Source organism: Erythranthe guttata, chromosome 9 (assembly GCF_056151865.1).
Source record: "Erythranthe guttata isolate IM_541 chromosome 9, IM_541, whole genome shotgun sequence".
Taxonomy (NCBI): Eukaryota; Viridiplantae; Streptophyta; class Magnoliopsida; order Lamiales; family Phrymaceae; genus Erythranthe; species Erythranthe guttata.
The window spans coordinates 5,823,462-5,839,089 of NC_142541.1; the positions used below are offsets into that span (position 1 = coordinate 5,823,462).

Below are 15,628 nucleotides of genomic sequence, written 5' to 3' on the forward strand. Positions count from 1 at the left end.
ATGCTTCGTTCAAATCTCTAAAGTCAACACACACACGAATTTGTCCATTCTTCTTTCTAACAGGGACGATACTTGAAATCCATGTTGGGTATTTGACTTCTCGAATGAAACCAACCTCAATAAGTATGTTCACTTCAGCCTCAATTGCAGGTACTAATTCAGGTCTAAATCTACGTTGGCCTTGCTTCACAGGGCGAGCTCCTTTCTTCACGGAGAGATGATGTATTGCCACTTTTGGGTCCAATCCGGGCATTTCTTTATAAGACCATGCGAACACATCCTTGAACTCGTGCAACAATTCAACATAAGTCTCCTCTTCATTCATAGTCAATAAGGTGCTAATGTAGATTGGTCGAGGAATCTCTGTGTCTCCTAAATTTATTTCCTTTAACTCATCGATCGTGGCTTTGACTCCTTCTTCAAGCTCGGGTGGAGCAGTTTCAGCGTCTTCTTCCTCCATCACGTCTATCTCACTTAACGTGATATGATACGATGATGCCACACTTTCTCTGTCATCTTCCTCGTCGTCTTGGATTTTTGTAAAGACGACAGTTCGCATTTTAGCCTTCAACTCTTCACCACATGATATGGTCAAATAAGTACGCCGTTTCATGCGAGATGGAATCGAACTTCGAATCCTTCATGTTTTGGTGATTTTAGTATTAGAGACACCCAACTCTTGCTTGTTGCTTCTGTTATGCCCCCACTTTCTAAGTGGTCCAAGCCTATCAAAAACGGATGGTGTAAGTCTATCAAACCCTCGTTTGTCGCCTTTCTTATGCCCCCACTCTCTAAGTGGTCCAAGTCTATCAAAGACGGATGGCGCAAGTCTATCGAAGACAGATGGAGTAAGCCTATCAAAGACGGATGTCCTTCTCACTTTTGTTCCACTTTCAAGAAAATCGTCTGTTGATGAGAATTCGTCTTCGATTATGTAATTACTGGTAGCTCTATTGATAGCAATACGAATTGGCTTTTGTGGAACAAATCCAAGACCAACTCGAGGACATTGAATAGCATGTCCCTTTTCTTTCAACATTATCTGAGTAGTATTGAGGCCATGCATTCTTTCGCCAACAACTTCGGCAGGAAGCCTTCCCAGTGTAGAATCTTCGCATGGGTTGTAACCGGATTTCACTAAGAGTTTATAAGCTTTTGGGCCAAAACATTTTGTCATTTGGGACTCGGAGAATTCTTCGCATTCTTCTTGGGTTCCTTCTGTAGGATGAACAAATCCTTTAGGTGGTTGAGAAGTTGATCGCTTCTCGTCAATTGGTGTTAGGGGAAACATCAAATCTTTCAAAGCCTCACACGCTAAAGGAGCCTTGTCTTGATTATTTCTTCGGTTAGGTTCTTCAACTGGTAGAATTTCTTTGGCATTTACCGTTTTCTCATCATCAAGATAGTACTTAGCATCGGCAAAGTGGGCTTCTGCCTCGGTGAACGGTTTATCATCGGCGAGTATTATTTTAACTACTCCGTCTCGACAATACTTGAAACATTGGTGCCAAGAAGAAGGAACCACACTATTCTCATGTATCCAAGGTCGCCCGAGAAGAATGCGATATGAGGTTCTTGCATCAATGACATGGAAAAATGCAGTGGACAACATATCATCCATTAACAACTCTATCCTTATGATACCAAGGGCCCTTTGTCCTTCTTGATTAAATCCTTGGATCATCAAGCGACTAGTTTTGAGCTCCTCCGTGGAGATTCCCAATTCCTTTAAAGTGTGCAACGGCAAAATATTGACTGCAGAACCTCCATCGATTAAAATTCTATTCTCCTTCTGCTCACGAGCGTAGCCGGCAACAAACAATGGCCTATTGTGTGGTTTGGAACCAAGAAGTAAATCTTCATCAGCGAAAGTCATTGTTGACATGCATTTATCAATCACGGTACAAACTTCATTTGAAGACGGAGTTGTTCCACTAGCAGCGATCTCCCTTTCAATATCGTGTTGCATGAGATGTTAATACGATCATTATCTCCTTCGTGTACGTTCGTTGTCGTCATGTCAAGGGACTCAAAACTGCTGACAGTAAAGTTTGTATTGGCGCTGATCTCTTCAAGTGATATCTTTCCTTGGCGAGCTAGCTGCATAATTTTATCTTTGAATACGAAGCAATCATGAATTGGGTGCCCGACCAAACGATGATACTTGCAGTATTTTGGGTCATCGGTCTTGCTAGCTTCTTCGGGGCGCTTCATTTCAGGCAACTCGATAAGTTTTAAACTTAGCAAATCGTCAAATATTCCAGCCACGTCAGTGTCGAGGAACGGGTACTCCCTTGCTTGCATTTCTTTGAGGGTAAGTCTTCTTTCTCTTCTTTCTTGAGAAAAATCTTGTTTTTCCTCATTGTTTCCGTTCATTTTTCCTTGAAATTTGATAGGGGTTGCATTCACTGTCAAAGATTCTTTACTTGAGGTCTTAGAGAAAACTCTACCCCCCTTCCGAAAGTCTTGTTTTTCTTTCGACTGTCGAGGCTCTTGAATTGGTGGTCCCTCAACTCCACTAGCCATAATGCTCAACTCCATGTCGTGCGCTCTAGTGGCCAACTCTTCAAAACTCTTAGGTTGAATCCCTTGTAGGATATATCGGAGTCCCCATTGCATTCCTTGAATGCACATCTCGATAGCTGAAGCCTCTGACAATCGGTCCTTGCAATTCAGGCTTAAATTCCTCCAGCGGTTAATATAGTCAATGACGGCCTCTTCTTTCCACTGGCGAGAGTTTGTGAGCTCGATCATGCTCACTGTTCTTCGGGTGCTGTAGAAGCGATTCAAAAATTCTTGTTCCATCTGACTCCAACTGTCAATTGAGTTCGGTTCTAGGTCCGTATACCAATCGAAAGCATTCCCCTTCAATGATCGGACGAATTGTTTAACGAGATAGTCTCCGAAAGTCCCGGCATTGTTACAAGTTTCAACAAAATGTGCCACATGCTGTTTTGGATTGCCCTTGCCATCAAATAGCTGAAATTTCGGAGGTTGGTAACCGATTGGCATCTTCAAGTCGTCTACTCTTAGAGTGTATGGCTTGGTGTATGTTGACGACGATTTTGAACCCTCATTGAATTTGTCCTTGATAGTCCCCATGATGAACTCCTTCAATTGGTCTATAGGAATCAACCCCTCTGATGAAATCTGAAATTCTTCAGCCGGGCTCTTCTCCCTTTCGATTGGATGTCGCCTTGTAGAAGTGTGATTTTCGCCTTGTTTTCCCATGTCGTGACTACCGTCAACCTTGTTTCGCAACATCGCGATTTGGGAGTCTTGTTCTTGAATGTGCTTTGTTAGCCCTTCAATGGCCTTGGTCAAGATCGCCATCTGCTCCTCCATGGTCGTAGCATGTGTCGTCATGACGGGAGCCACCTCAGAGTAGTTTGATGCTGAAAGGGACGTGGATGATGAAGCTTCTCCTCTAGATCCTTCCACGCCTCCACCTATGTTGACGAGAGGTGACGAGCCTTTTTCGATGATTTGGGGCGTTGAGCTAGTCTCGGAGGATGTCTGCAGCTTCTTAGCCACACTCCTTGTAACTACACCCATGCTTGATGAATTTGAAGTAGCAGCCTTCATCGTGAACGTAGAACAGCTACTAGGATCTTCGAGAGAGAGAAGAGATGAGAGGTAGAGAGGTCCCACCGGGCGTGCCAAAATTTGTAACAACAAATTCTTATCTGCGATAAAAACAAACAAGAAAAATTGAACAAAGATGATTTTATTGAATTAAAATAAATAAATTGCGGGTTACAATCTCTATTTTAATCCCCTAATTCTTCTCTCTAGAACAATATATATTTGACTTGAATTTACGGAGTCGGGTCGTTCACTTGATCTTCTCCGGATTTGATTTTGGATTTGAATAACGTTTTCCAAGGGTCTTGCGACTTGAATCTCGGATCTAACGTTTGAACTTTGACTGAATTTGACTTGAAGATCTTGAAATTCTTGATGGATTTGGCCCTTCAATCTTCCAATGATCTTGACTTGAATTGATTAACGTTAATCCGAAGGTTTGGCACCGTTATCTCGGATCGAACGCCGGATTTGATGAAGAACGCCTTGAATTTGCTCAAGAACACCTTTGAATTTGACGAAGAACACTTTGAATGTAGAGAGAGAATCTTACCTCCTACGAATTCTTCTTCCTTGCTTCTTGAATTGTAGAGAGAATTTTGCTCCTACGGTTTCTGCTCCTTCAGTTGTGTCCTTGAATTGTGAAGGGAGGATCCCTATTTATAATGGTAGAATAAGAGTCCTTGATGGGCCTTACTAATGATGTGGCGCGATTTGATTGGCCCGAATTAAATTGATATTTATCTCTTGTAACTTGGAAGAGAAGAAATAATCCTATTGGTCAATATATATATATATATATATATATATATATATATATATATATATATTTAAAATCAATTATCTATTTAAATTAGGAATTTATTTAATTCCTAATATTAAAAAAAAAACATATAATTGATATTTAATATATAATATATATGACTTTATATGCATAATTACATATTTGCCACTTGATTAAAAATCACTCGGCTCTATGGAAATTAGCAATTTAATTGCTTGAAAATTTGTTCGTCTACACACCCCTTCTTAGCAACCGGTAGGTCAATTATTTATGTAGGAAAGAGAGAGCTAAGAATGAGTGTGGGGGAAGAAACAGTGATCTTCAAGGTGTACCGGGTGGATGAAAAGCCTATTACGGCTAATGGATGTTATCTTCTTGACGAGGTAAGTGATTCTAAACTTTTTCCTGTTAAATTACATGATTTAAAAAATATTGTGGAGACTAATGTGCATGTAGGAGAACAAAAGGAAAAATGTGAGTTGGTTACAACACCTACTCAAAACACCGTGATAAAAGACGATGTTGCCAAGCCTCATGACATCAAGAAGAATAAATTCAAGGGCATTCCTAAGCGAACCAGTCGAAAGAAGAATCGGATCAACCCATTTATTCCAGACTTTCTTCAAAAGGAAGTAAGGAGATGGGTTCAAAAGCTAAGGAATTGAAAAGCAGACAAAGTCTGGCTGAAGACTGTAAACTTAGCGCTTCTCGGGAGGCAACCCGAGATTTTCATTTTTTTTTTATTTCTTTTTCTTGTTTATTTTATTTATTTATTTTATAAGCATGCAAGCTAACAATTTAAACATGTTTTTAATTTTTAGGACAAAAAAATTGCATTTCTGGAGCTCATACGGCCGTCCCAAAACAAGGCTAAATTTCACACGGCCGTGTGAAAAATCTGGAAGCTACTGTCCAATTTTGCTAAGGGCGCGGCCGCGCGAAAAACAAAAAGACTACAATCTCACACGGCCGTGCGAGAAACTGAGAGCTACTGTCCAACTTTGACAATTCGCACGGCCGTGCGGAAAATAGTGCAAAAACTCATACGGCCGTGCGAAACTCAACAAAAGCGAGGTGAAGAGCAGCTCGGACATGGCCATGTCAACTAGTCAGGTGTTTTCTATCCTTGAACTTCGTGCTAATTACATTGAGGGCAATGTAAATTTTAAGTTTGGGGGTGGATAATTACTTGCTTTTATGTGTTTTAATTTTTTTAGTTTGCATGCCTTAGGATTTTTTTTTATGTTTAGTTCTTTTGGTTTATTTATTACTTTCGAAAAAAAAAATGTGTTGAGATAAATGCTTCGATGAATCATGATGATGAAAGATGGTTGATGTTTAATGATGAAAGTGCTTACTTTATCTTGATTGTGATTGAATTTTGGTGAGCTTTTGATTCAAAGTGTCGTAGGAAGGAGTCATTGTTAGGAATCACGAATTATGCCTTGCTTTGGTTGAAAGTTTTGTGCTTTAAAACGTGGAATTAATTTATGCTATATCATATGCTGTTCGGTTTTAGAACTTGCCTTAGGAATTTACAAAGTGAAATATTAAATTCTTGAGCAATTTGGGAAGTGATTTGGGCCATCTTTGAACCGTTTGAGCCTTTCAAGCCTACCTTTAAATTTTTTATCATTCGAACCTTGATTGAGCCTTGGAGAAACGGTGTTCTTTCTTTTAGCCAATGTGTATAAGGTAGAATAAATGGGGATTCTTGAAAAAATTAACCTTTGGAGTTTGGTTGGAAAATTTTATAAGGTCCTTCTTCTTCCTCTTCGAAAAAAAAAGAAAAGAAAAAAAAAGGACTAGAAAAGAAGAGAAGAAAAGAGAGAAAGAAGAAGAAGAGACTAGAAGGGAGATGAAATGACTAGTTGTTGAATTTTTTTGTTTGAAAGCTCGATCCATTGTCTTAAGAGCAAAAGTGGAGACTTTTGAACTCTTAAGAATCGAGTTTATTAAAAGTCCTTGGAGGTGAATTCATTGTTTCAAACGCTTATCTTTCAAAATTTGGCGTAATCACCTCAAGTCAAGAAGCATAGCCACCTATACCCATATCTCCTACCTCGAACCAAAAAGCCCAACATTTGAAAGCCAAAAAGTCCCAATGATCCCAATAGCTCAATTATTTGATACTAGCCGAGTAAAGAAATGTGGTAAGTCTTTGGAGTTGAATATTATTATGTAAGTATAAATTTTCTCCATTTTTATTGTACAAATATGGGATACTTGAAGCGATAGCATGGTTTGTGGTTTTTAGCAATGGTGAGTGAATACGTATCTTGAGTTACGAGCTTGTATATTTCTGAGAATTGTCATGATAATTGCAAGTTCTTAAAACATGAAATTGACCATTAATCTATGTGATGAGAGGCATTTGTTGAAGGTGTTGCTTTGAAGGTTGATAGTTTTTGCTTGAGGACAAACAAAAGTTCAAGTTTGGGGGTGTGTTGAGCGTATATTTTACACTCAATGTATACTTTCTTACGAGGATTTTTGTATACTTTTATTAATTTAATGATGCTTAATGAGTGGTTTATTGTATTTTAGGTACAACTTGACGATTTGGAAGTTCCAAGGACGAAACGAGCCAACAATGGTCAAAAAACGGGCAAAAACGGAAGAAAACAAAAATGCTGAAAATTGGCTGAAAATGCCCGCGCGGCCGTGCCAAATTTAGCCTATTTTTGGCACGGCCGTGCCAACTGCAGAAGTTGGGCAGAAGGTTTCGGCGATTCTCGTGCGGCCGTGTGAGATTGTGACTGATTTTCGCGCGGCCGCGCCAACACACGCTGGAGACAATTTTGGACTTTTAATCACACAAGGAAACCTAGAATCACCTACCAAGTTGGGACATCTATTTAAGGGCAAACCAAGCACGAATTAAAAAACTTTGGACACAACCTTGGAGCGAGAGGAGCGAGAGAACGAAGAATCGAAGACGGAGAATTGACAAATCTTCATCACAATTCTTCTTTTATCTATCTTTTCTTAATCTATGACTTTTATTACTTTTATTATGTTTTTCGTTATGAGTAGCTAAGTTTTTAATCTAGGATTTTGTTGGAAACCTATGTGGGGATGGTGAACCCGTTTTCTTGAGATTATGCAATTATGATTTTATGATTATTTCTTCTACTTGTTATGATTGTTAGTGCATGAACTTGATCAATTTATGTGCTTTATCTGTGATTATTGGGATTGACTCGAAAGAGCTATTTTGATAATTAGACGGTAAGTATAAGAACCTTCGAGTAGTTTTCACCGGATGAGTGTGTCAATTGCATGTGGTGTCGTAGACATATAGATATCACCTTAGGTAGCCACTTACGAGACTTGTTAGTTAATGCTTTATTCATAATTTGTTTGCATAGACATATAGTGAACCGTTTATGAATAATAGACTCATAATACACGCGACAGCGGGTTATGAGTAAATTAGTGTCTCGGGTTAATAATCATGAATCATATATTTCATAATTGAGGGGTTTTGGGTGAGCAATTCTTGCATAGGGGGGGAGATAAAATCCTATGTCCGTTTTTTATTGATATTTTCTCATGTTTAATTGCTTTCATAATTAGTTTAATTATTTAGTTGATTAAATTTGACAACCGTGCGTAGGCTGGATAAAAATCATAATTGTTAGAATTTGGTACTTAGGATTAGATAATTTGAGTATTCCGTGTGGGATCGACATCCGACTCTCACGAGTCCACTTTTACTACTTGTTTGCGATACGTGAACTTGCGTGTTAGGTATTTAGACCTGACACGCACCTTGCTAGTATATACAAATATACAAATCTGGTGGATATATATGGTGCTTCTCTTAATACCTAGAATTCATTAACTATCGAAATATTAAACATAACTAAAGGTCCTGAGTTCTAATTACCACCATTTAGTTAAAAAAAATAAAAAAAATTCATATCTACATTACATGCATAATGCTGTTTCAACTATTGAACTTTCGAGATAAACATGAAACTGAAGCTACTCAGATCATTAAATCAAATAATCGAAGCTTGAATGGCCTTGCTAGCTTTTCCTAGATTGACGTTATTAATTGCGAATTTTGCAAGTTATTGAATGAGAGTGGAGGTATGCTCGATTGTACTTATATTATTTGTTGTGATTGAGTTCCTTCATTATTAATTAAAAAAATCTAGTAATCTAGTATATATATCTATACATGTGCGGATTTATTTTCATTAATAAATTTCCATAGCGATTGTTATGTGGCTTATGGGCGCAAAATATTTCGGGGTATGCATATTGAACGGAGTAGCAGACGACTCAACTCCAACATAATAGCTTTGATATAGCTACTAGCTAGGCACTTTTAGGTACGTGAATATTTCCTAGCTGTTCTTCGGATACATTTACAGTTATTGCTTATGTGAACGTTGTAGCTAAATAACCCCAACGTGTTACATAAGGCTAGTATTGTAATTGTATAATTGTTCGATTTTCTGCAATTATGTCCATTTCTTTATGTAAATAACCCAATATCGGTTTACAGTCAATTAACACATCTTTCACCATCGAGAGATACGACAACGGAGGATATCAATGCTGCCCAATGTCATAACTCATAAACATAACAAATGACTTGCAAATTTGCAATACAAATAAGATTTTTTCGCCAATTTAATATTTAATAAAGACATGGTACATGGTGTCTAGGAAATTATTAAACCCAATAATTGCAAGGTGGGAGGTGTTTAGGCATTTTGCCCAAGTAATATAAGATACAAACATATGCAGAAAAACGAGGATCAGAAGAGATCGACAATATTGACCCCTTTTTACTTTAAAATGAAATTCTGGACTGATTTGCAGAAGAAATAACATACCAATTTTTTGATGTATTCGTAAGCAAAAACCGAAACTTCGGTTGATTGTCCAGCAAAAAGGTCAACAGACTTGCAGCTAACTTTAAATCAATGAGGTGCTCTTGTAATATGTTTTCTGCATGTAGAGCTAAAATACCAGAGCGAGTATTTTGTGGTAAAATAAAATAATGGTCATCAAATCTAATGTTATGCCTCACGTAATTAGCCCACTACAATCTGCAGCCCCTCCACAAATTTTCAGACCTGATATATACGACCAACTCAATAAATGAGTAATAACATAAGACAACGTACATATACATATACACACCCAAATTAATCTAGTCCACTTCTCATTCTATTACGTTATTTATTATTAACAATCATGTTAAATGTGGTGTTGCCATTTCGGATAGTAGGCGGGGCATATAATTTAATATAAAGAGCATTTTGGGAGCATTTTGGGAGCACAAAAAGAGCATTTTGGGAGCACAAAAAGTATAAATTAGGAAAATATTTCTACACACGTAAAATAGTTTGAGTGACTAAAGCAATAAATGGATGCATGAATTCAACTTTTACGAATCTAGTCGATAGAAAAAGTTATTCCTATGCAATGCCAATCTAGTAATATTTGTAAATTCTATGACAAGGCTAATTCATTTCTATATTCTAACCAAAAAAATAACTTACTTCCACAAATATCAGCACACTTAAACATAGTTTTCCATAATAAAGAAAATGAACATTAAAAGCCATACAAAGAAATGATTAAACGCCAATAAATACATGTGGCCGTAGTATTTTGCCGTTGCTCTATGTATCTTAGAGCTTTAACTTTTGACCGGAATGCTCTTGAAATACCCGGTGCGTAGTATTTCTGCATAAAAACAAAAACATCAATTCATCATTGACTCTTATTCTATCATGCCCGTCGATAATTTTTTTTATATCATAACTCTTATTCTATCATGGCTGTTGTGAATCAACTTTTTCAGTTCTCATCAGTTAATCTGTTGTAATAGTCATATTTTAAAACAATTTCAATCTCGTATTGTTTTCTTGTGTAATTTTGAGGTTTGATATATTTATTTTTAAGAACCAAAAAATATAAATTTCTCTCACATTTTTAGTTTAAATCACTCTAAGCCCACCTATAATGAATTGATGGTAGAGTACCATGTACCGATTATGCCGTACCGAAAGTAACGGTACATTGAACATTGGCCTACCGCAATTTTTCGTAAGGCAATAGTATTAAATTATTCAATACCATAAGATATGATAGGTACGCATTACTGCGCCAAATATTCGGCAACCGTACATAATCCACCCCTAAGTGATACTTATACACATCCTCGAGAGAAATACATGTTTTATCAAAATGTTTGGAGTTTTTATGCTTTTGAATGTAGAAAAACTATTGCAATTTCTGACAAACTAATAAACATATAACAATTAATATAGCGTAAATTACCTTGTCTTCGTATCCGGTATATTTTCCAGTCAAGGGCCTTTTGTTTACTCGTTTCACCCATCCTTCGGGCATCCACGAGTCGTCATCCACTTCTCTTTTGTTGATTGGCTCCTGCAAAAAATGTTAAATAAAATTACAATTTCAAAAAGTGAAGCCTCCATTCAAAGTTGATAGGTCATTGTTTCCATGCCCAAATCTCTAATTCTATTCAATTGCCGCAAACAAGAATTAATTAATTTAATACAACGTAGATAGCAGGATATATACGCGACAAAATGACCCTTGCATGCAAGGATACAATAGCTACAAGAGAAGGCATACCTTTGTTGCACCACCAAATTTCGCTTTTTCTGCTTCGAAGGTCCAAAAGGCATCACAGAACCTTCTCTGACTTGTTGTTCTCGCTCCATGTTCTGTTCCCAAATAAGTTGAAAGTACAAAAGTTGTTTAAAATTATGCATAACCATATACCAAAATCTATGGTAACAGCATATGTGTATGTATATGTGTGTATATATATACCCATCTAGATCATCTACTTTACCTCTCGAGGGTGATTTGCTGCGGCAATTCGCAAAACCAGCGAGGGTTGTTGAAGCAGCTGAGGGTTAGGCATAGGGTCTATGCCTTCTCCATCTTGTCTGTGGTCAGAAAAGGATGGAGTTATAATTACTTCATATGGCCATCAATTTTCTCTATTACTTGAGTGAAGAGTAACTTAAGACAACATATTAACATGTGATCAAAATAATTTGTCAAGACGACACAAATAGTAGAGGTTGGAACTTGGACATCATAAAAATAAATCAGCAGGTGTGTGCAAAAGGATAGCAAAAACTGTTTCTTATATAACCGAAATTATGAGAAAAAAAGAGCATTTTGGGTGCACAAAAAGTATAAAGTAGGAAGATATTTCTACACACGTAAAATAGGTAGAGTTAGTAAAGCAATAAATAGATGCATGAATTCTACTTTTACGCATCTAGTCGATACAAGGAAAGTTATTCCTATGCAATGTCAATCTAGTAATATTTGTAAATTCTATGACAAAGCTAATTCACCTCTATATTCTAACAAAAAACTTATATCCTCAAATATGAGCACCCTTCAACATAGTTTTCCATAAGCAAGAAAATGAACATTAAAAGCCATACAATGAAATGATTCAACGCCAATATATACCTGTGGCCGTAGTATTTTTACTGTTGCTCTATGTATTTTAGAGCTTTAACTTTTGACCGAAATGCTCTTGAAACACCTGGTGCGTAGTATTTCTGCATAAAAATAAAAACATCAATTCATCATTTACTTTCCATGTTGCACATCAATTATATTGATGATGTATCGTTGGGTAGCCATTTACTTTTTGGTACCCCTCTTAGTTTGGAAATAAATTAATTCCTTTCAGTGGAACCTCATTACACTAGCTATACCTACTAAAACAAGGAGACGTGGAAAAAGTAAAACAAGACAAAACAACGAAAAGTGAAGGCTAAGAGATTATGCAATGCTGCCATCACTATAATATACCAGCCACAAATTACCGAAAATTAACCAAAATAATGGTTACCATAATATTCGGTACGGAATTACTACCGTACTGCTATCATACAGTACGATAGTGATATTGTATTTTCAATACCACGGTAATACTGTACCATACCATAATCCATATATTGTTATGGGGTTTTTGTGCATAAGTCCCCAACCAAGCATCTTTATTATGGGGTTTAGGGGTTATATCTCGTTCACTAATAAGCCCATCCCTTTAATATTTATTATAAATAAAGGAAACATTCATGTATATGCCAATATTACCCTCAACCCTTTATACCCAATTCTTAATTGTAACCCCAATTTAATCAATTTTGTCCACAAAAATTCAATTTTGACCACAAAAATTCAATTTTGACTTTTTTTTGGAGCATACTTTAATATGCTCCAATTTCATTCTTAATTTAATCTCAACTTGACACCAAATTTCACAAATTATTTAATTTTGACCCAAAACATTCTTTTTTCAAAAACAAATTTGCAAAAAAAAACAATTTTGACGCCGGATTTCGGCGTTGACCGACGGTCAACGCCGGTCTCTGGCGTTGATTTTTTTTTTCTTCTTCTTTTCTCTTTTCTTTTCTTCCGCATTTTTTCGCTAGTTTACGGCGTTGACTTTTTTAGTGTCTTTTTAATATTTTTTTTTTTTTTTTTTTTTTTGGTTTTACGTCATGCGCTAAACGTAATATTGATGTGGTTGACAGCAATATTACTATAACAACAGTAATATTACCATCAACCACAGTAATATTATTGTGTTTACTGTAATATCACAATAATAGACAGTAATATTATTACGTTACTCCGTGAATAACTCAAACAAAACAAAAAACCAATTGTATTGTCAACGACAACACAATTACATAAATGTATTGTCAACGACAGTACAATTACGTTAATTAACTGTCATTAAATTATAATTATGTTAATTTACTGTCAGTGACAGCACAATTATTTATTATTTTGTTTGGATTTTTTGTTTGTTTGAGTTATTCACGGAGTAACGTAATAATATTACTGTCTATTATTGTAATATTATTGTGGTTGACGCTAATATTACTGTTGTAGTAATATTACTGTCTCTCACAGTAATATTAATTATTTTGGTTTTTTATTATGTTTACATTTGTCGAACGGTCAACATAGTAATATTACTCTATTACACAATAATAATGAGTTTTGTTGTGTTAACTTACTGTGCTAGAGTTTAATATAGCAATATTGTTGTGTTAAACTGTAGTTTAGTTAATTTTATTGTGTTTAACAGTAATATAGTTAATTATGTCAATCACAGCAATATTGCTGTGTAAACGAAAAAAAAGTTACAGAAAGAAAGAAAAGAAGAAAAAAAAAGAAAGAAAATTTAAAAAAGTCAACGCCGGAAACCGGCGAAAAAACCCGGAAGAAAAAAAAATTGAAAAGTCAACGCCGGAGACCGCCGTTGACCGCCGTAATCCGGCGGGAAAAAAAGTTTTTGAAAAAACAAAATAAAATTTAAAAAAAAAAGGTTTGGGTCAAAATTGAATAATTTTTGAACTTTGGGGTCAAATTGAGGTTAAATTAAGTTAAGGATGAAATTGGAGCATATTAAAGTATGAGGGGTTATTTTAGTCTTTTACAAAAATCAGGACCATGTCTGGACTTATTGGTAAATGAGTTTTTTGTCTGGATCTCTTTATGAATAAGTACCCATTGATGGGCTTATTTGCAATGACCCCTATTTTTATTTATTTAACATACATTTTGCTTTCTATTAATTAATAATTAATATATATTATATCATGTTCATAGACTTAAACTAGATCACAATTGAAAAGTCAAATGATATTTTACATTTAATATCGATTTTCCTTGCTCTCATCCCATACATACATACATCCCATATATATATATATATATATATATATATATATATATATATATATATATATATATATATATATATACATGTATCTCGCCGGTGGATTTAAAAAACCTCGCGAATTGACTTGGGTTACAGGTGTGGTTTTTGGCAGTATTGATCACATCTTTTGGTGTAACTGGTTGTTCTTTAAAATCCTAATTCTAAGCTACCGAGAAGACAAAACGTTCAAGCAAAACAAACTTGTTTGGACAAATGGAAAATCCTAATTCTAAGCTTTCTCAAATCCATGGAAGTCCTTAAAACTACCAAAGTAAATGATAAAAAGGAGCCTATCAAAGATGAATCTGCAGCCACTAAGATAAAAGCGTGAAAAAACTCCAAGTGAAGTTTGAAAAGAACGTTTGCCATATGGTATCAATATCTAACTTAAACTTGAACTTGGAGTATCTGTTTATCATTTTTAGGTGACAAGATATGAAGCCTCATATCACGTTGGTTGAGGAAAATGCACGGATACTTTTACTAAAAAGATCCCTCGATATTTGAATTTGCCAGTTAATTAAGCACAATAAGTATTTTTTTGTAGCAAACTAGAAAGATTAAATTGTGACCGTTTGTTCCCCTTTAAATTGACCATTATTTTATTTAGCTTTTTGTGCAGGATTCAGATCATGCAAGCAGCATGTGATCTAATTTCCTTACACGTGTTGTTTTAACTATGGCTATCAAATTTTATGGTATATGATAAAACAAAGTCATAGCTCATGTTGAACTCTAAAATCATGACATTATCATTCTTCGTTCAATTCATCATCGAAGGCTCTAACCTCCATAAAAAAGTAAATTTTTTTGTCAATTTTGCTAAATGGCCAAAACCTGGCTGTGGGCTCGCTTCAAAACTTGAACTCTTGGAGGAGATTATTAGGTATATATCCTCTTTTTATCTTCAAAATAAACGTGATCGACAACATTCAATAGAAAACTTCTGATGAGGATCTTGAAAACGGGGCCATTTCGTCAAATTCATCTTAGAGATTATCACCAGCAACGGAATGAACTGGTCCAATGGACTCGAGACGGCAGTGGGAACGTCGCAACTTTTGATTTCACCGATGTGGGGGGAATTTGATTTATTTTATTTTGATGCTTGTAGTAGATATAAACAAAAGGGAAAAGTTAGAACGTCGAAGTCGTGAGGTCCATAATTTATAATTTCTTGTGTGCTATTTTTTATTAATTTTTTGTCACAATTGAAATTTCATGCTGCAACTTTTTATTTTATATGTTCTTTGTTCATACTCTGAGGAGAAGTTGTACAGAGTAAAATGTCTATTTACTAACATAATGCTATTATCGAAAGAGATTGCAACTCGAATTTAATTTGGACGAAATTCTAAGAATAAAGTGATATTAAGGATAAATAAACAGTATAGGTAAAAAGAAGAGGTTAATGTGCATTTTCACGTGCCTCACACGTGACTTTGCCATCCAAACTAACAGCAATTTCAAATGGTGGACGAAAATTGTAAAAA

General features: G+C 35.7%; 1 protein-coding gene across 1 annotated transcript; it reads right to left on the reverse strand.

Moving 5' to 3' along the window:
• Positions 1-640: 640 nt before the first annotated feature.
• LOC148767950 (uncharacterized) lies at positions 641-3,516 on the reverse strand. The gene is made up of 2 exons (XM_088822706.1): positions 2,005-3,516; positions 641-1,945 (listed from the first exon to the last, which is right to left on the reverse strand). The coding sequence occupies exons 1-2, from the start codon at positions 3,364-3,366 to the stop codon at positions 641-643; spliced, it is 2,667 nt and encodes an 888-aa protein (XP_088678832.1). The 5' UTR covers positions 3,367-3,516.
• Positions 3,517-15,628: the final 12,112 nt, after the last annotated feature.